Source organism: Tachypleus tridentatus, chromosome 3, assembly GCF_004210375.1.
Source record: "Tachypleus tridentatus isolate NWPU-2018 chromosome 3, ASM421037v1, whole genome shotgun sequence".
In the NCBI taxonomy this organism is placed as follows: Eukaryota; Metazoa; Arthropoda; class Merostomata; order Xiphosura; family Limulidae; genus Tachypleus; species Tachypleus tridentatus.
Genome location: NC_134827.1, coordinates 8,675,828 through 8,698,538, shown reverse-complemented (window position 1 = coordinate 8,698,538; position 22,711 = coordinate 8,675,828). Strand labels below are relative to the sequence as shown.

The following is a 22,711-nucleotide window of genomic DNA, read 5'->3' as shown; positions in this document are numbered from 1 at the left end:
AGATAGGCCAAATAGGTTCTTCAATTCCATATTTGATAGTAAATGGTGTCTAAGTTTGGAATTCATGAGTAGATGCAGAAAGATTTATGGGTGGTTTGTTCTTTACTTTAATCAGTTCTTTTTTTCAAGTGTATTATTCTGTCACTGATGTTCTTTTCTATCACATTGATCTTGCTCTTATACTCATTCTGTACTTTTTCAGTTTTGTTCTTTTGGCTTTTCTGTACTTTGTTAATGTCCTTATGTTTTTTCAGTCTTGTTGTTGTATTTCTTTTTTAGATATCCAGTAGCTTCACTGATGTTGTCTTCATTTAGATTTATTTTTATTCACCTTTTACTCTTAACTTTCCTGTTAAATTCTCGTCTTTTAACTTTTTGCTGTTATAATTTTATTTTCTATAAATTTGTTTTGGCCTCCTTTTATTTCTCTCTGTTTATTCTTGGTCTTGTAATTTTCTGTCCCATTCTTATAATTTTCTGCCTCTTCTTTCTTGGAATACTTTTAATTGTTTCTTTATCTGGTAAGGTTTTAGTCTCTGTTTGTGGCTGGATTGCCATATGGAAATTTAGTCAAAGGTCTTTTTTATTTTCACCAAAATAATCCCACTTCTGACAGCAGTCTTTTAATGTGTTCTATCATTGTGCAATTTCTTTGGAATTATTTGGTGAAAATAATACAAAGCCTAGTCCACATAGTGATGACAAATTAATTTATTTCTTTTATAATATTTGCTACATAATCTTTGACACAAGTTGTATTCCTGAATTCACAAATAATGTTTCCATAGAAATATCTCACTAATGGTACCTACACCTTACTTAGCGTCAATTGATAAGCATACATTTAACTCACTGAGTAACTGAACAATAGAATAGATACAATAGGAGTTACTGTCTAACACTCAATGAATACTCATTCATTTCACTAATTGTTTACTAGTATTTGTAAATAATGTGCTCTCATCTCTAAATATTAGAAAACTTTCTCATTTATTACATCATTGTGGTTTGCAGCTGTCTATAGCAAATAACTAAATTAAACCATTGAAAATGCAGCTTACAACAGTAAGTTTTGGGAAGAAGAAGCATATTTTTTTAAAGTTATTTGTAAATAATTTTTATTACATATATTTTTTTCTTGTAATACTATCTTAGGTGTGAACTAGGTTATGTTAGTGTACTGTAATGTTTATCTTATTTATAAGAAATAAATTTTGGTTTATGGATTTTCCTTAACATCAAAATGTTTATTTTTTAAATCAAATTTTACATTATTAAGTTGTACTTTAAACAGATAAATATTGTAATCAAACTATGATTTACTTTTGAAATGGTTGTCAAGTTGTTAACTTGATTATTCACTAGATAATTATTAGTTTTACCCTCAATTAGTTACCACATGATTAAATACTAATTTTGAATTATTTTTCAAAAGACCAGCTTTATTGTCATTTTTGCATCCAAACTTACAGTGCCACAGGAAATGGAAATAGAATAATGTGTGGTTACTACACATGGCATTCATACAGCTTTCTTTAGGTACACAAGACTGATATTGACATACCACTAAGTGGAAAAATGAGATGGTAAAACACTACATGTGAATGTGTACAAAGGGATTTATTTCCAAAGGGTAGCTTTAAATAACATCACATTTTACACTCTTAAACAGACTAATACTTAATCACCTATAATGTTAAATACACTTAAACTTCAACATTAAACATCAGTGTCACTTCCAGCATTTATATAGCAATTTCAGTGACACCTAGCAAACATTTTTTTCCTTATGAAAGAGAAAGAAAAATATTGGCACGTGTAAATCTAACTTTCAGGTGCATTTTTTTTTCTTCTCAAGATATGAGAAGTATTTTGTGAATTGTACATAAGTAACTAACATATTTCAATTGTCTGTAGATTTTAAGTTATCTCTTGTTACAAGAACACATATGGGAAAACATGAATTGTTTAAGTTTATCAGTATTTTCAAACATAGCCAGCTCTGTAGTAGATAGGAAAAAAAATTTGAACACTTGCAAGCTTATACCAAATGCATTCATTTTCAAGGGCTACTTAGGTTGATTGAAAACTGGCTTTTCTAGTAATATATTTCTTTTTACAAGAAACTATACTGTGTCATATTTGGATGGTTATTACTAAGCAAGTTATTGATTGTGAAACATTTTAACAGTTTATGCAAATAGTGTTTCAATTATCTGTTAGGTCATTAATGTACACCAGCTGGATCCTCACTCTGATATCTGGTGTTACGTGAGATTATCAAAACTGAAGTGGATTTTGAAATGAGAATTTGTTACGCGTGCAACAAGTAAAGATATTCTTAAAGCTTGTTTGCATACTCATGAACATATTGCTAGATTTTGTGTGTGCACTTTGAGTCATGTTTCTGTCTAACCAGTTAAAAAGCAACACTGGTATGAACAAACTTACTTTACAGCCAAGTTACTAGATTTAACATTACTGTTTCTGGTTAAGAAAAAAAAAGTGATAACATGAAATGTATGAACATATGTTGTATACTTAACTAATGAAACCTTCTGGTGTTTCTTCCTGGAACCTTCTTCTCTTCTCCCTTATTAAATTGGAAATCACTGAAAGGCTGAAGTGCACCTAACTTCATTAAATTTGTAACTTCTTGAGTTATTTTTGTAAACATTAACTTATGTTTGGACTAATTAAAACATACATATGCATGTTGGACATTTTAGGACATTCAAATTTAACAAGAGGACAAATCAAATACTCAACTATAATTTTTTTTTCTTATTTCTCAGTGTAAAGGCCACAGAAAGAGGTTAGTAAATTGGAAAAAATTCAGCCTGTCAGCTTAAGTATAGTAATTGAGTTTGTGGTACATAATCTGAAGGTTCTTTTCTCTGCAAGTCATAACCTTTCTCATTGACTTACATTATTGAAATGCATTTTGCATTAATATGGTTAAAAGAACTATGATACATTCATTCTAGCTTTATAAAATTTCTGTCTGTGGTAAAAGCTGTACCTGTTGTACACATACACAAGTTATTTGATTATTCTAAACATGTAGGAATTTGTTAAGTGACATAGGTTACTATACTAGAGAATAAAATGTAAGTGTTTTGTAACCATTATTTTCTTACAGTAATTAACCTTATAATATTTTTTATACTACATACTTAAGTAGGAAAGTATTGCAGAAGGATAAGTTTTCACATTATTAGTAAACTTCTAAAATTCAAATTAATAACAGATGTGTTTGTAGGGTTTACTACAATAATTTAGTTGACAAAGCAATATTTAAATTTGCTTTCAGAGCAAAAAGCCATGGGTGTTTTCTATAAAAAAATTACCCATGTTTGTAATTTTATGAATGAAGTTTATGGCAACCTACACTCTGCTTTTCATCTGAAATTCCAGTTCAGAAGAGTTATTTTAAAACAGAAAAATTTTATTGAATAAAAATTTCTGAAACAGATTTTTGTGTATCACATCAGTAATTACTTTGGCTTCAGAATATTCCCAAATTCCAACACATACATACATATAGTGTATGATTGTTACTTTGACAAAGCTATATTTCTTCTATGGAATACTACATATACAGAAAAAGCAATGTTGGGACCCATGTCTGTGCTCAGAGCTCTCAGAGAGTTCACAAATCGTGACCTTATAAACAGTCATGACATATCAAGAACTATAGTTAGCATTCCAACATAGTAACACCACATAGATCTGTTTACCTGTTGAGTGTGTTGTGACCACTGATTTAACTACAGCAGAAAATCTCGCAAATAACATGAACGACACAGTTGAAGCAAGTGTTTTATCGCAAACAACAAGTATCCCACTATGAAACTGATGAAGTGGTACCTACTTCAAAATAACTTACAAGCAGTTTTGTTGTTTTATCTGGAATGTACACATAGTTATAGGTATACAAATGGCACAAGCTAGCACACACTTTTATTTAAGTCAATCCTATTGAAACAAATTCTGTTACTATTTTGGTCAACATATGGATTTAAAAATAAAACCTTTTACCTAATCTGAAGAATGATAGTAATTCTCTTAATCCATGTAATGGTTACTTAAACAGATTACATCTGGTTTGAAATTCTTAAAATATTTTAAACTTGCTATTTTCTCATTAAAACATGATTCAACTAACAAAAGTGAACTTTAAATTCTTGTACATATTTATCTCACCACTTAAACAAAACTGCCTTGAATGACAAAAAATACTATACAGTATTTTTACAGCTTAAAAATCACCGACTAGAATTTTTCTCTTTGAAGAAATAAAAAAATTAAAAATGTGTTATAACAATTTGTACAGCAATACTCATAAAATACTGATAAGAAAGTGTATAACCTGAGCTACAAAAAAATCCTTAAAAAATTGCAGGATTTTGTAAGTATTTTTTACAATTAGTATATTCAATTTCAAAAATAAGCCAAATAGTGAATTGTAATAATTATAACTCGGTGATCTGTTGTTTCAAACTATTTTAATTTATTGAGTATGTTGATATTATCAAGTACGTTTCACAATGTGACCCAATCATGAACGCCTGAAACTACTTACTCAGATTTACTATTTTATCTTGCTTTAAAGATTTAGTTTAAGAATATTTGTGACTAACTTGTATTTAAGAATTTCTTGCTATGTGAAGTGGAGAGGCAGGCCACAATATTATATGTAAGTAGTTAAACAGTATTTCTTATTTTAACTGAGCAAACATAAAAAACTAGCCTCCCATAAGAATAAAAAAAAGAACTTAGGGTGATTTCACCCAAACCATCATTCGAGGATGGACAATGCTTCCAATCTCACAATTCACAGTTCTTGTTTTACCATTTATTACAAAGATTGCTTCATTGGCTGTTGTCACCATATAAGTGCCAAAGATTCCTGCACTGGACATTGGCCGGTTTGTGTTTTTCCATTCTGCTAGCTCTGGTTCCATTGCTCGCCCAATTCCAGTGATCATTTCCACCTTCCCATTTGCAAGGTCGACAAAGAGAATGTCTTCTTTATTGGAAGAGCTGGCATACAGATCATAACTGTGAGTTGTGCGAGAAGGGAAATAAATAATGTCGCCGATTTGCAAAGTTGTTTTCACATCAAAGAGAAACTGCAGGCCTAAAAAGAAATTATAAAATTACACATATGAACTTCAGACTCCTGACAAAAACATTCTGTATTGCATATGAAAGCAGATAGATATCTGATCTAGTAAGTTTTTACATGTATAGGTTGTTCATAGATCTTTTTTTTCATAATAGTGATTCCAAAACATTTATTTTTCCTTTTAATTTAATAGCTTACATTGGCTATTTCATACATGTATATGATTATGGTTTTAACAAAAGGCTTTATTTCACACGTGTATATGATTATGATTTTAAACAAAGGCTTTATTTCACACGTGATTATGGTTTTAATAAAAAGACTATTTTGTATTCGTACGTGTATATGATTACGGTATTAACAAAAGGCTTTATTTCATACATGTATATGATTATGGTTTTAACAAAAGGTTTTATTTCCCAACACTGAATAACATCATTCTGTAAACGTATTTGAAAATACTGAATTTAATTAACATGGTACAGCTTGTTACTAGTAAAGCACACAAGAGAAACAGAGAACAATGTGACAAACATAATAGTTCACTTTGAATCAAAGAGAAGGCCATTTCAGACATACGATGCACAATAACAATATTTTTTTCCAATTTGGGAGGTTAAAATAAATTTCAGTTATTTTAATTGAAAAGAGAGAACAAAAATTTTGACCCACTTTCTACTATGTGGCACAAAACTATCGTTCACTGTCCATAGCTAATAGTGAACACTATTATATTTCAAAGAAACAAAATATACAAAAAATGTAACAGAACAACTGAAAAAGTATGAAGTACATGTGTCTGTGTGTGTGTACTTTTAATATGTATACTTATTAAATAATACAGCTATCTCCCAGTATTTCTTAACAGATAAATATGTATTATTTAATTTGCAGTATGCTACAATACAAAAGATAAATACTTTACAATTTTGAAATCATCAACTTATTTTCATAAAATAAAAGCTTTTTACCTATTTGTGATTAAAATTAAGAAGCAACAGAGTTGTAAGGTTATCAGTAATCAAAATACTTTTAAAAGATCATACACTCTGAAATATTGTAACAGTTGTGAAATCACTTTATTTATGGAGTGTTACTATGTCATTTCATACTTTATCTGATGACTGTGCATCTTGACAGTAGCCCTATAATGTAATTTCCAATGAAAAGGCTTGTGTTGCAAGACTCATGATCAAGGCTCAGTACTATACGTCCTGATTGCTTTCCAAAAATCTATCCAGTGTGTGTAGATATGGTTTCCAGTACAGTTTAAACAAATTGATTACAAAGAAATCCATAGGTGCATCACCAGGATCCCTAATGTATTAATGTGGAATAACAAACTTATTTCATGCTCCAGCTGCTAGAGGTATGCGACTGTTGAACAGATACGTTGTGGAATCAGCTTGTGTAAATGTGACTTATGCCACTTTTTCCAGACAGAAATCCTTTCTAATTATGTTGCATACTGTTGCCTTGTAACAAGGACAGCTTTTTCTAGTGTTTTCTTTGTGCTCATGGATTCTTATTTGTTACAAGCAGCATTTATCATGACCAAGTTATGACTTGTTTCATGTCTATTTCTGGACAATTTTGGTGCTTCTTGCTTTATATGAATTTGTTTTCCAGTGTCATTAAGTACTAGGGATATCCTTGTCTTGAAAATAGAATTTGGAGATGGTTTGAATTGCACAACATTTGAACAAGTTTTTGTCACCATGAAAGCCTGTCAAAATATTGTACATTTATAATAGTTTCTTCCAGTACCCATTCAAACCATCACCAAGATTTATCTTCTAAATGATGAATTCCTCCTCATCAAATTTGAATCCCTGTCTTGGATTTTTATAAATCCATGATCTTAATGCTTTTTTATGATATGAATGTATGGTCACTTTGCATTGGAAAGAACTGTTATATGCCCTTCCCAAATGCAGAGATGCCAACCATTACGATTTGAGCGTAATAATTACGATATTTGTGTGTACATTACGACTATACTATCATACAGACAAATATTATGATTTGTTGCAACTCCCAAATTATTATATATTATATAGGCCTATACAATAAAGTGATAAATTGTTCCCCCAGGGCTTGAAAGGGGTGAAAAGAAAATTTCTAGTGAGATACAAATAAGTTTTGATAATAAATAAAAGACATAGTCCTAATGGCTACTTGCGATAATTATGTTTGTGCTTGAAATAATAAAAAAATATTTGTATCTCCGACGTCTACCAATAGTTTGAGTGTGGTGCTTCTCCACAGTGGGTACCTGGGGGAATCCAGAGTTACGTCATCAGTGCTTGTCAGTCAATTAGCGCTCGTGTAGATGGGTATTTCTCATTTTCTAAGCGGCATAAAAACACCAATGCGATCGTTCACAACATGGGAAAAAAGAGACCTCATTCACTAGATTGTCTTGTTTCTGGCAAATCTAAAAGGCCTAAATCTGTGAATAAAAAATTTAGGAAAGAGTATAGTGCAAAATATCCGGTCATTGCACCAAAAGTCAGTGATAGTCATGTGTTTCGTACAGTTTATCCCATCAATTTTTTCTGTGGCGCATTGCGGGATATACGATTGTTCCAGACATACAAAATCGGCATCTCACCAACAAAAGGTTGAGGCAAAGACAAAAAGGATACAGATAACGACATTTATAGGTAAGAATTCAGAATATGAAACCATAAATGCAGAAGTGATGTTCACGCAATTCGTCATTGCTCGTAATTTACCCCTAGCTGTAGCCGATCATGCAGGACATCTATTCAGAAAAATGTTCCCAGACTCTGATATAGCAAAAAAATATGGCTGTGCTAGAACCAAAACTACAGCCATTGTACAAATGTTGGGTTGTGAAGATGACAAAATGATTTCAAGCATACTTACTAACAATGTTTACAGTTTAGCCACAGATGGATCCACAGACATGGATGACTCAAAACTGTATCCAGTAGTTGTACGATATCTGTACGGGCTCTGTCTACAATCATTATGCTCAGTCATTTGAAATAGTTGGCATCTCTGCAAATGTGATAATTTTTCTGTGGCAATCACACTATCTGCTAAATGCTAAATAATGTCAAAACTTAGTTCTGATAAATATAAATACGTTCTATGAAAATCCTAAATTCTGTTAGTGGCAGTAAAATATTAGTATTAATAATACTAAATCTCCCTAAAGAAATGTTCCCTCTACACTTTCTCCAGTACTAAAATTTTCTGTATAAATATTCATCACTGAGTTGGTATTTGCTGTAGAGTATTTATTTTCAGGATATAAGTATAAATGCAATGGTTAAGACTAGTGTAGGAAGGAGTTAAGTGTTCACAGTTTGTTAGGTGTAATGGGTGCAACGAATGGGTTTTATTTGGGAACTCCAGACTGGTGTGTACTTTTAATGAATCTTGTGATGAAGATATGCAATTTTTTATGTAGAATTTGTAGACTGGAGGAGAAATTGGAAGCTATCATAACTAAAGTAGAGGAAATAGATAAAGAAAAGTGTTGACTGTGAAAAATGGCTGACAAATTCCAGAAAGAGCTTATGCTTTTACATGTAAGGAATAACAATAACTTTCAGGAAGTTAGAGTGCTATTAGAGTGAAAAGTATTGAATTTCGTTCTTATGACCTTATTCTATTTCAACAAATTTCAGCCCTTGGCTTCTGCAGATGATGAACTATTGGAGGGAAGGAAAATAAAAAGGTGAGAGAAGGATACGAACGATAAGAAGATTATAGTTATAAGTGATTTCTATGTGGATAAAGTAGTCTGTAGAGTAAATAGTGAGAAAAGAATCAGGCTATGGTAATCCAGGAGTGTTGATGGAGGATATAACTGACAGAGCAGGAGATACAATAATGGGAACTAGCAGAAATGCAGTTTTTGTGGTGTGTGTAGGGCTAATGATGTAGGGAAGGGTAGGTTGGAAGAGCTAATTAATAAGTACAAAGGGCTGATTAAGGTATTTAAAGAAAATGTCTGTAACTTCATTTTGTCAAGGATACTGCCCAGAATTAACTGTGGGATGGAGTTATAAGTATTTTGCATCTAAGGTCTAGTAGATAAGCTGGTTGGACTTGGGGGATCAGTTCACTGGAAGAAAGAAGCTGTTTGTAATGGGTGGTTTACATTTAAATGGGAGAGGGAATGGCTTGTTTTCTAATGCTGTTAACTCAGTTGTAAGAGAAGATTTAAACTAGAACTAGATAGTGGTGAGGTTAAGAAAAAACAATGTAGAAAAGAATAAGAAGCAGAGAAAAGTTAACCATAATGAGTATAATAGTAGTTACAATAATAGGCTTAATTATTATTATTATTGTAATGCTGGAACCATAAGAAATAAAATAGGTGATTTCAGAGCATTGGTAAGGATGGAGGAGTTTGATATAATGGGAATAACTGAAACATGGTTGAATGTTGATGATTTTGATCACAGAAAGTTTCTTTCAAGTATAAAGTTCAGTCTATTTAATAAAAATAAGAGTATTAAAGAGGGGGAAAGAGTGGATTTATATGTAAAATTGAGGATATCAAAGATAACAGCAAAGAGATTGAATACATTTGGGTTCTATTAGTGGATATAAAGGGAAAAGACTTAGTGGGAATCTGTTACAGACCACCAAATGATTCTCAAGAAATTTGTGAGAAACTTTACAATGAGCTTAAGATTTTAGCTGTTAATGAAGACATAATTATGCATGATTTTAATTTCAAGTATATAGACTGAGAAATGTTAGAGTCAAAGCAGAAGGGAGAAAGGTTTTTGAAACTGATCAGGATGGACTTTTTCCACTAGTTAGCAAAGGAATGTACCATAAACAGTGCTATTTTAGATTTATTGTTGATTTCAAATGTAAAAATAATTGGGAGTTTAAAAATTGAAAAACATCTGTGTGCAAGTGATCATGTTTTGCTGCATATAGAGACAAGGAATAATGAGATTTTGGATATAAATTTCAAAAAAGCAAATTTTGAAGGGATGTGAAAACAATTACCTGTTGTGAATTGGGCAGCTGAGTTATTTGGAGACAGCAATCAGATGTGGAATATTTTTAAAATAAATTTGTAAATATTCAAGTTAAACATATTTCTTATAAAATATAAAAGAGAAACTGCAAGTTAAAAAAACATCTTGGCTTACAAAAATTTAAGAGGTAAAATTAAAGAAAAGCATCATAAATTAAAGAAATTTATGAATGATATGACAGAAGATTTAGAACATTATTAAAGATCAAGAAAATTCGTGAAATAGAAAATAAATACATCAGAAATAATGTATGAGAAATGGTTGGTTGAAATGTAAAAATTAACAGTAATGACTTCTTTAACTCTTTCACAACAGGCTCAGTGTGATATACACGAGTTAAATATTTATACTATAACTTAATATGTACCTTCCCAAAATTTGGACTTTTAGAATTTAACTGAAGATTGCAAGCTTCTTTCTTGGCATTCATAGTCTAATACACTGAGACAAAGGTAAAAATACACAAAGCTTTTGGAAAGTAACCTTCCAACTATGAATCTACATAAGGAAGAAATGAACTGTTGAATAGATTTACTGCAACATGCACCGACTCACCTGAGGCATCAGATGTTTTTATTGAGCAAAAGTTTATCAAATATTAAACATTCTTGAACGTGATAAGTCATGTTCGTTAAGTAAATAAACATAAGTAAAAAAGGCTTGTACATTTTTTAATTTCAGCAGTGTACATACCTTCCTCCAATACCTCTTGTGCAACAATTATGACACTGGAATTGGTCTTTTCTAGAGTCACAACATAACGAGAGTCTGGAGAAATGTGAGGTTGGCCAAACAAATTTGTCTTGTGGGACACAACAGTATCAGTGAGATAGTCCAAGACAAGTTGTCCTGTTGGTCGTTGAGTGACAGGCTCAATACACTCCAATATAACATATCCACCTCAATGAAAAATAAAAAAGTAGTAACTATATAGTTGGAGAAAGTTTAAAATATATACTGAATAAATATAAATAGAATTTAATAGGTAGCCTCAATGCTCTACGAGTCTCTTTTTATTACAAGTATCACCTAGAATGTAAAATGCAAAGAAGTTTATTTTACAATTACACATGTTGAGATGTTTTTTTAATGTTTTGCATAATTTGAAGCATTAAAACCTTTAGCTTTAATTTAGGCAAAAGTTGTAGATGAAACCACATAACAGAACAAATTAATTATTTTCACCTTTAAATTAAAAATGAAGCTGTGATATGGTATGTAAGTAATAGCATAGGAGTATATTTTTATCTCAATATTACATATTCTTTCAATAATATGTCAACAACAACAGTACTCTTCACTTTCATTTTTAAATGAAAACATTAGTATTTGTAATTTACATGTTGTTTAAACACTTTTTGTAATTATGTAAAAAATGTTTGGTCAAATTAACTAGTGGGAATCATTTCTAACCAATTCTTCGTTCTGTTATTGTCATACACAAGAAACCTGTCGTTTGTTAGGAAATTATTTCAGTTTTTATATACTTGTAATTTTGCTAATGTATTTTGAGTAACTCAGTTATTTCTTCATATTCTTCTTTAATAAGCTAAAACACTGCCAGTAAAAGACCACACTGTCTTAGATTATGCACTGGACAATACAGCTGACGGCTTCATCTATATTTTAATGTGTGTCTGTGTATGGGCATTGTTATGACTATAGTGAACTTTTCTCGAGGTTAAAAACCTTGAATAGACCTACCATTACAATGAGAATGTCGACTGGGCCTAAGTATTCGGTATAGAAATATTTTACATATACAAGTGATGAAAAAAATAACTGAGATGTAGCTACTGCAAAAGTGCACAACAATTCTCTCTTTACAATTTTACCACATCACCAAAGCATCTGGGAATATATCACCCCTGTTTTTGGAATTTATATTTTAACATTAATAATACACAGTAATATTAGCTTTTAATTTAGCTAACTTTTTATTTGCAGTACATTTTTATTGGAACAATTTTCAGGTGGTGTATGATTAAACACCTAGTAAATCATCCCCTCCCCCCAAAAAAATCCATAACATTGTCTATACCCCTCCAAGTTAATCCTACAACAGAGATAGTGAAACTATGACCTCCTTTCTCATTAGCATATTTATTTCCTAAATCTTTACACTTCCATGAAACTAATAATATGTTACTACAACTTGTGAGGCTTCAACATCCATGTTATCTTCCAGATTGCTAAACTAATTTCTTTAAGTATTATATCTGATTATTGTAGTCATTATGCATTTGATAAAACACAAATAGAAGAAAATGCCCCACTAGATGGTCTGTAAATATATTCTCCTGTAATGTAGCATGAATTTCTTAAATTTTATATTCTAATTAGCAGAATTAATTTTTCTACTCACCAATAGCAGCAAAAGCTGCACTGCTGGGTGCACAGTTGTAGGGAGTAAGATCCACAGTTTTCACATACTTCATTCCTTGCAAGTGCATCTTGTACATGCCCCGTTGGTTAGTGTGTACAACAAATCCATACTTCCACGGATGTCGGAGATCTTGAGTTTGAGGGATGAACATTTCACTCACCTGCATTAGAAGTGTTCAGTTCATATTTAATTACTTTAGCCTTTCAACAAAATATTCAAAAAACATTTAGGATAAAGTATTTTGATACTAGTCCATGTTAAAACACTAACATTTCATGTTTATTAAATGACCAAAAATGATGGATTTAGCAACTGATTACAAAATAAAAAGAAAATGTTTGTCTTAATATGATTCTCTTACAAATTTAATTAAAGTTAAAATAACAATAAATTGAAAGTGACACTCGATCTATTTAAAGGAAATCACAACTAACTATAATTTCGATGAAGGACAATGTAATTTTTATATTATACTATTTTCACAAAATGCATCTAGCTGATTACTACATAGTTATGATTACATCAGTCTAAACTTACCAAGTCAAAGTGTCCATCCACAGGTTCAGGATGGACAGTGTGATGTTTTCTCTTCTGACTGGCATCACGAATGATTTGGATTGTTTTCGCTCCCAGATCCTCTTTGCTACGCCAGCAAGTTAACCAGACTTGATCAAGGTGAGGAACATAATGAAGGTCCACAGGATACTTGTCTGTGACAACAACCTGATGCAAATTAGAAAGAGTAGGAAATTTTAATAATAATAAGTGCATTACACCTTCTGGTTAGTGACCAGTAGCAGAGCATCATAGTAGATGGTTTTCAATAGTTGTTTTATTTAATACTTGTAAAATTTACATTGTTGGTAGTTGAAATTTTGAACATAAAAAATAGCAACTTTAAGAATATAAGCACATATTCTGTTTCAGTGATAATGATGACAGTTGTATTTTGCTCAGATGAAACGAAATAAAGGATAATCTGTTTGAATTTTCCAAAACGTTACATGAGGGTTATCTGCACCAGCTGTCCCTGATTTAGTATCAAAAGACTAGAGGAAGTAGCTAGTGATTACCACTTAATAGTGAGATTGATTATCACATTATAATATCCCTATGGCTGATAGGATGAGTATGTTTGGTGGAATGTGATTTGAGAGTCAAGTGCCTTAACCATCTGTCTGTATCAGACCAAATAAGATGGACATTCCAGGTTTATGTATCAAAAACTATTATTAAAAATTGCATCATTTTCCAAAACAAATTAGTTATCAGGTAAGTACATATCATTTAGTATGCTGGAGTATATTTATACTGTGGGACTTGTAACTTGTAATAAATATGGATTTTGAGTGTTGCCTTTAGAATAATGCACAATTTAACAATTATGAACCAATTAAAAATATTTAATACATTAAAAAACAACTTACATCTACAACAACCATCTGAACCCTTGAAATGATTAGAACTCTATCCTTTATTGGTTGTGAAACATATACGTAGCGGTCAGCCACGTTGATGGCATTTCCCCACGAGCAGTTAATGCCTCTGTCACCACACACGTATTCCTGTGTACCAGGAATAATATCTGTACTTTGTATTTGGTGATAAAGCCGGCAGTTATCTGGGTCATATACGGATACTCCCCAGTCATGGAAAGTAAAGAAACGTCTTTCTTCAGAAGGAGCAGCTGAAAAAGACAAATATCTGTTTAATACCTCATCAACTCTGAAATAATATGGCACAAAGTAATTTATATCAGTTAAAACTCATTTCAACATCTTTCAAAGCAGTATCTGATGAAATGAACTATACAAACAGAATAAATATTGAAAGGTAAAAGTTACTGTTTACTAAGTACATCAGGTGATTTGGAAGCTACCCATATGTAAAGTAATTTTCATTCACTTTATTAATTTTGGAATTTTACTTTATTTTGTCAGATAGCCTATTGTGCAGCCTTATGTACTGTGTCCATCTCAAGTACAAGAAACCTTATTTTTAGCAATTAAACCCTCAGACTAACTGCTAAGCCATTAGGTGGCTTACAAAATATATGTAGAAAACTGTGGAAAGAAGTGCTATTTAGCAAAACATTTTCCTACAATTCTATAAAATAACAATAACCATAAACAGATAAAAGCTCTGGATTCATTGAATTGTTAAAATAATGAATACTTATAATGCCTTTCATAATGCTTCAGTTAATTTGTGAATGAATTTTAATTTACCACTGACATAATAAGCCCAAGGGGCCTGGTTCCATCACCTTTAAAACTTCTTCTATAAGCAAAAATTATGATTTCCTAGACACATTTTATTAAGAATGTATTCACATCTTCAATTAAAAAGATAAGAATATTTCTTAAGGTTAATTTTTTTCTTATATTTGTTCCATTCATTTTATGATAGCTGCTAGAAAATCATCTCTAAATGAAACAATTATCCAGCCATATAGATGGTATATTGCGTGCATATTGACTATTAAGGTATATTCATCCTTAATCACTTCTTTTTAGTCAACTCAAACTCAGTGAGCCTCATAACTATGGGTTACTATTAACTTTGTAACACTTAGTTTTAGTTAAATAGATCATAATAACCAGTAATAACGTGAAATAGTTCATCTGTAATATAATATTTACATAATCAGTTTACTCAAAACAAAGCTTTATGTTACTGGACAGACCATTATTTTTACCTATGAACTGCATCACAGAAAGTTTTTGTCCAATTTTGTGTAATCCATTGAAGAAACAAAACAAAAATTTAAATCAAACACTAAATCAATCCAGCAATAATTATGTCATAGGTTGAATAACAAAGCTCTATTTTCTTGCATGGGAGAGATAAAACTACTAACAATTAGATGACATGAATTGGTTTCCAATGTAATGAATTGATCTAATATAGTATCCCAGACATCTTGTTGAATCTGTACACATGAGCAACTGCCTTATGAACAAGAAATAGCAAAGTTAAGGACTAGGACTAATCATATAATTTTAGTTTAGAACCAAAGATTGGAATACAATTCTACCCTTGATCACACATACATGATTAACAAAATAAAAAAGAATGTAGGGTTAAGAACCTACAACACTTTTTTTTTCCTGCACCCTAAACCTCACACCATTTTCACATTTATAAACTTTGTTTATAACAGTTATCATAATTAGTGAAAGTGACTGATCATATAAATTAAGGTCTGTTAAAAATAACTTTCAAGCAACCTTAGTTTCATACAATTATTTCATGCCAGTATACTGTCTTAATTAAGAACGTATCAGATAAATATTTGTATCATAACAATATGAAGAAAATCTGAATGAACACTAATCAAGCCTAAATTTCAATTAATCACAATCTTTCATCATATAGTTTGTTTTGCATATTTTAACACTAGCTAGCTACTAAATCTGCTAAAACATGTTTTATTATATTTGACAGACAAATGTGTTTGTATAACAAACTGCACTTTCATATTTAACCACTAATTATAATTTATATGTATCATATCATACCAGTTCAATGTTTATTTTCAAAATTTTAAGGCTTACTGATTCCTGTATATTTATTACTGCATAGAAATAATTTAAAGAAACTTTATAACGTATTCTACTTGTAGAATCTAAGAATAAGAGGTTTGGTGTAACTTAGTGATCAGTGAGTCATGCTGAGAGTTAGAAGGTCCAGAGTTTAAGCCACAGCAACAGTGATGGTGGAAGGCACATGCAAACTAAGCAACTGTTTAGAATCCCAAACAGCTCTAATTGAAGGATGTTTTTTCTTACTATTTCCATCAGGACTTTGAATTTAGCCTGTTGCAGTCATTTGAAGGAAAAAGAATCTTTTCAATAAAAACAGCCCAAAATTATATCAATCAGTAACAGTCAGATGTTTAAAAAAAACAGTTGCAACAAGACATTCTCAGACAAATACATGTGCAAAGTACATGCATTGACTGGTTAGTAATTACAGTAAATGCAAAGTGTACAAGATTTGAGAAAAACGCTAGTGTACCAATATTGATGTTTAAATGTTTAACAAGTTTTAGGATAATTTGTGTTGATAAATAATTTTTATTTGTGGAAATAATAATCAACTGTAATTTCTTAAGTGGCAAATGGCCACAACATATTCCTGTGTAGGGTTCACAATGGATAAGCACCACCTTTGCAAAACACCATTAAACATACTCTGCACTTTCAGCTGTAGATGCTTTATAAGAGTAACAGTTAATCCTGTTATATGGTTCAATACTAGTAGGTACTACTGACTGACTGTCTTCCCTCTGGTTAGTAGTTCAAAACTGGAAACAGCTATACTGAAATCCTAAAATCTCTGACATTCCCATATTTAATTATTAACTGAATGTGCACTGTGTTGGTCCATTGCACTGCAGAAGTAGCATTGTCTATACCTCCAAATTTATGAAATATATTATCTTCATGAAATGATGCAGGTTGTTAATAAACAATACAAGTCTATTTTGCACAGAAAATAAATTTGTGTTAATAAATTTTTGTACTAAAAACATGTCTGCAAAACAATGAAGTTAACCTGACTCAGGCTCTGACAAGTGAGAGTGTGATGTGATATTCCTGTAAAGAATAATAACACTTTTCCATTGCAGAGTTTGAACATTACCTTTGAATAACCTCTACAGCCTTCTAAAAAGGTTTTCATTGTCCTTGTATATTGTGTCCAGAAGTGTTACAAAAGCAGCAATGAAATGTTACATAAAAAAGTTGATAACTCTGGCATCAAATTCATAATACCAAGTTGAATGACTCTGTACAAGGTTGAGGCATGCACACCAGTCTATATATAGGCAATTAGTAAATGTATAAATTATATCATAATTTTACTTATGTATAACTTACTTGGCGTAGGATGATCCTGAACAACCAGTGAGCTTATGTCTCTCATGGATCCAGCTGGGTTGGAGGCTACACACATGTATGCCCCAGTATCACTATAGGTTATTTTGCCAACCATGAGTGCAGTCCCATTACCTAAAGAATTGTGAAAATGATCATTCACTTAATTACACACAACAGTACCCTCAACAGAATACAAACATATTAACCGGTTTCTCAATTAGATAAGAAATTCTGTTGCTCAGTCTTAGCACTTACACAAGAAAAACATATGAAATACCTAAGCAGCATAAATCTTACAGTATCTTCTTTTACTCTTTACATGGATATATTATCATTGTCATCTTTAGTGGCTTATAGCATAGGTGGTTACCTAAGTCTCATTATTAACTTTTTCTACAACTAAATTCACATTGCTAACTTGTTTTTATCCTACATTTCACATGCTAATTATATAAAAAATGTTATTAATTAATAATTAGACTTATATGATCATAAAGGCCACAAACCATAACAAGAACTGATATCTGATCACTACAACCTTACCTTAAATACAGATAGATTACTGTAAGTATATTCTAACAATATTCCAATATTTGTTACATAGGAATAAAGCTTATAATTTGTTATATTTATTGGTTATGAAACTGAAACCTGCCTCATGAAGTTTTTAGATTTGTGTTTATCCTGTTCAAAGTTTAGTATAATATTTAATGTACATGATGAACTTAGTGACATCTATGTATTACATGAAAATTTAGATTACAAAACAATTACAGAAATACTCTCTGTATCTTGCTCTGTGTTTCTGAGATAAAATATGTTTATTAAAAGCTGGATATTGACGCCTGAGAAAAATTACTGAGAATTGTAACAATTAATAATGAAGTTTATATCTTGAATACAGTCCAATTGAGTCTTCTGGTTATTTTTAATGTTTATTTATCTCCCATTTATTTATAATTGAAATATTTCAAAAACTATTCTTAAGAGTATAAATATTGCATATAACTTTGTATGCATGCATTTGTTTTATGTTTCAAAAACTACCCCATTAACAACATGCTTTTGAAACCTATACCAATGGTAAGAACAAAAAATTAACTATCTCACAAAACTTACCCACAACAGTATACTTGTTAACTCTCACTCTCAACTCATCATCATTTTTCAGCCATGAGACATTTGGTGTGGGTACACCAGTTACATGACATTCCATTTCAGCCAACTCTCCAGGAGCTCTAGACTGAAGTTTTGGGATGACATGGACCTCAGGTAGAGCTGTGTGTGTGTGAGAGGGAGAATTGTGGATTAATAAATAATATTCAATAATTGAACATTGGTATCTGATTAAGCTGTATTAAACACTGTGTTATTGTGTTTGCTTATGCCTTTCATTATAAGGTTAGTAGTATGTTCTCTATGAAAATGGATTTATAATGACTCAATAAAAAACACAGATATTTTATCTAGACCTAAGTTCTTCTTTTTCACTCTCCAGTCTTTTTCAAAGTGACTTAAAATCAAACTCTTAGTTATTGATTAAGTACTTTTTTGAAGTTTCCAATAAAAAAAAAAAAAGACACATTTTACTGATGGATGTTAAACTATTTAATTTTTGGGCCCTTAGCTAAGTATGTTGTAGCAACATAAGTTACTACTGAATAAGGAAACAAAGTGTTGCTAGCACTTATGCCAGTGGCAGCATTTTATAACCTATAGGAATTCTAACTAATAATTTTGTTTGGTGAGCAAATTTCAGTGTTCTTTAAAGATCTCCATTATAAAACAACCAGTATTAATATGTAGAAATCAACATGAAAAAAAGTACATATTTGAAAATCATATAGTGTTAAAACCTAAGCATAACACGTAAAAATTAAAACAAAAACAATGCTTCAAATTTTAGTAATGAAGTATTTTTATTTAATTTTTCTAGTTCACATTCGTGTATATCAAGACCAGAAGTAAATGACCTTGTTGCACCAAAATGTTCTTTTTATTTAATCAGACACTTAACATTTTACTTTACAACTACTTCAGGATTTTTCACCAAAATACAAACCAAAGCTTCAAATTGTTTAAATAATAAATTCTGTTTGAATCTATAATGTGCATTTGTAGGGCATGCTTTTAATATATTAAGTAGTACAGCTTACTGTTGAAATAATTAATTGTTGCTTGTAGTAAACAAAGGTTTTATTAAGGTTACAGTGTCAAAAAAACAGAAAGATAGGTTCAAAAATAAAATAATTCAAATGATAGACATCATCTTGTGTCCTGATTAATCTGTGGTCATAGTTGTTTGAAGAGAAGAGCTGCTTTGAATTTTCTATCAGTTTACATGGTGACTTTTGTAAGGATTTATATGGAGAATGGAAGTTTAGTCAGGTGTTACTTGTCTATAATAATAAATTACTTTACAGTACCAAAATGCAGTTGCACATCATTTTTTAACAAGTAACACCTGACTGAAACTACCATTCTCCATATAAATCCTTAGAAAAGTCACCATGTAAACTGACAGAAAATTCAAAGTAGCTCTTATCGTCAAACAACTATTACCACAGATGAATAGGAACAAAGCACTGTGCCAATGATTTTAATTATTTTATTTTTGAAACTCTCTTTCTGTAATTTCACTCTGTATCTTTGACAGAACTTTTGTTTACTACAAATAACAGTTAATTATTTTAAAAGCATACTGTATAAATGCTTCTTATGGATTCAAATAGAATTTATTATTTAAACAATTTGAAGCTTTGGACTCTCAGTTTTGGTCTGTGTTTTGGTGAATGATCCTGAAGAAGCTGTAAAATGAAACCTTGAGTGTCTAATTAAATATAAACGGCATTTTAGTATCAGAAGGTTGTTTATTTGCAGTATTAATAAAATATTTTTAGATGTATTCAAAAGTCCATAAAATCAGTTTAATGATATTTTCAATTACTGAACTTATAAAGATGCCATTGTACAGTTTGCAGCCATAAAAAGGCACAAACCAGTAGTTCATCAAAACGACCAGCTTTTGTTAAGAATTTCAGTCATACATTGAAAGTATTCATGTGAGATGAGCCTCAACAACAAGAAAAAAATTCAATATCAAATCAAATAGAATATAAAAGTACTTTGGAAATTAGAATTTGATGGTAGACAAATCAAAAGAGAACACATTATTTCACCAGGTTTTTGAAGTATTATGTGTTACACAAAAGAAGGCAGAAAAAAAAATTTAAACAATAGGACAAGTGTACTCAAAAATCACTTTTACTACACACTCAAAGCAACTGAATTTAATGTTACTGTAAATAACAGAAAGAAATGCTCTTGTCAGTTAGTATCACAACACAATATCATTTACAATTTAACTTGAAAAAAAAGAAAAATATGTAGGTATTTAAATATTAATATAACCTGTTGTGATACTTTTTTCAATTAATTACTTACTATGAACATGAAGGATATGGGTCTGATAAACATCTCTGTTCCTCTGAGCATGACAAGTATAATTTCCTCCATGTACAAGTTGAACATTGGTCAAGTAGAGGGACCCATCGACAAAAACCTATGGATTTTATTCAATTATTTTCTAAGTTACACAGTATTTTTAAAGAAGTGGCTGAATGGTTAAACCAAAATTAAATTTTAGTTTTACAGAACTGAAAATTAATATGTATTAATAAAACCTCTTAAAACAATAACACTGGGTCCAAACAGATGAAACTGCATTCTTTATTCATGCATAGTAAAAAGATACATGATTTTAATCACAAATATTGTTAAAATATGTGCATCAAATTTTCTGTTATTGTATAGAAAAGAATAAATTAATAACATAATTTATTGTATGGATTAAATATAAAGAACGTGTTCAATGTAAAAAAAAAAACCTGAATCACTTGAAAGATATATGAAACAGGTGGATATGGTAAATTAAGAACTGATCATAGCATTTGAATAAAAATTACCTAACAGCAAAAAAATATGTTATGATGACCCCACAGTTATTTAAGCTGAACATAAATGTTTTGTACAATTATTTTACAGTGAGTTTAAATCCATAGACATTACATGAATAAAAAAAATATTTCTTATTTGATACATAAAACAGATTCAAAGATTTAGTAACTTGCCTGGGTGAACCACATATAAGTATGATATGGAAAACTAATGAAAAATATGCATATATATTTGTTAAATGTCTTAAATTAACATAATTGCAAAGAAAAACATCAAAACTAAAAAAATGGAGAAAAGAAAACCTAAATTTTTAACATAATGTTCTTTCTTAAGCTACTTATGTAACCATTAGGTTTTGTAATTATAAATCTACTTAAAAATTATCACTATCAGAGCATAATTTGAAAATTACTTTATTTATGAACAAGTGTAAGCTACCTACACTACAGTAAGTTGACAAACAATGATTGATAAGCATAATGAAAATTATTATGTAGAGAGCAATCTAAATATTCTAACAGATGATAAACCAATGTTCTGCTATCATATGTGGTATACTCTCTATATAAAATAGTTTTTATTATTATATATTTAAAAATGGCTGGTATGGGTAGAGAAAGCACTAATAAAGGAGCAAACAACGTTTCAACCTTCTTCGGTCATTTGTTCAACTCCTCTGTTAATGTTTTCTCTACCTATACCAGCCGTTTTTAAACATATAATTTTCTCTACAAGTGGGTTTTCTCCTCATCATGAATTTTTATTATGTTTAAATATAATTATTTGTTTATTTACTTTTGCATTATTAGCATAATATGTTTCCTCATACAAGTAACTATATATATCAGAAATAAGCAAAACTAAGACAGTCACAATTCTGTATAACAGACTGATCAGAAATTTGCAACTTCACAAATCAGAACACAAGAAAATCATCTCTTTAAGAAATAAACTTTGTTTAGGCTTAAGCAGCAAAATATTTGCTATAAGATAAGATGTATATAAAATAACTATTTTGCAACACCCAAAGCATTACCTGTCATTATTGACTAAGTCAAAAGTTAAGAAAGTGTAAAAAAGTACCTTTATTTCTTCTTCATTCAAAATTGATAGATCCAGATCATTCCTCCGCCACACAATAGGTGGGGGTGGGGTTCCACTGACATCACATTTGATCTCCACATTATCTCCAACAGAAGCCATCACATGATTAATCTCTAAAGATTTATCCAAAGATACAACAGATACACCTAATACAGAAAAGAAACAACATCCAGCATCTCCTGTTTCAATTTGTAAAATTAATTTCTGTTTTGTT

At 30.6% G+C, this 22,711-nt stretch overlaps 1 protein-coding gene across 3 annotated transcripts in view; it reads right to left on the bottom strand.

The window, feature by feature from the left end:
- Nucleotides 1–1,424: 1,424 nt before the first annotated feature.
- LOC143246301 (follistatin-related protein 5-like) overlaps nucleotides 1,425–22,711 on the bottom strand; it is a 144,564-nt gene continuing 123,277 nt past the window's right edge. For all 3 annotated transcript variants that reach the window (XM_076492790.1, XM_076492793.1, XM_076492792.1), the window contains exons 7-15: nucleotides 22,477–22,643; nucleotides 20,881–20,998; nucleotides 18,556–18,714; nucleotides 17,437–17,568; nucleotides 13,981–14,240; nucleotides 13,091–13,276; nucleotides 12,533–12,713; nucleotides 10,861–11,067; nucleotides 1,425–5,143 (exon numbers count right to left, since the gene is read on the bottom strand). In XM_076492790.1, the coding sequence (XP_076348905.1) occupies nucleotides 4,779–5,143; nucleotides 10,861–11,067; nucleotides 12,533–12,713; nucleotides 13,091–13,276; nucleotides 13,981–14,240; nucleotides 17,437–17,568; nucleotides 18,556–18,714; nucleotides 20,881–20,998; nucleotides 22,477–22,643 (1,775 nt within the window). In that variant the 3' untranslated portion in view covers nucleotides 1,425–4,778. The remainder of the gene's footprint in view (nucleotides 5,144–10,860; nucleotides 11,068–12,532; nucleotides 12,714–13,090; nucleotides 13,277–13,980; nucleotides 14,241–17,436; nucleotides 17,569–18,555; nucleotides 18,715–20,880; nucleotides 20,999–22,476; nucleotides 22,644–22,711) is intronic.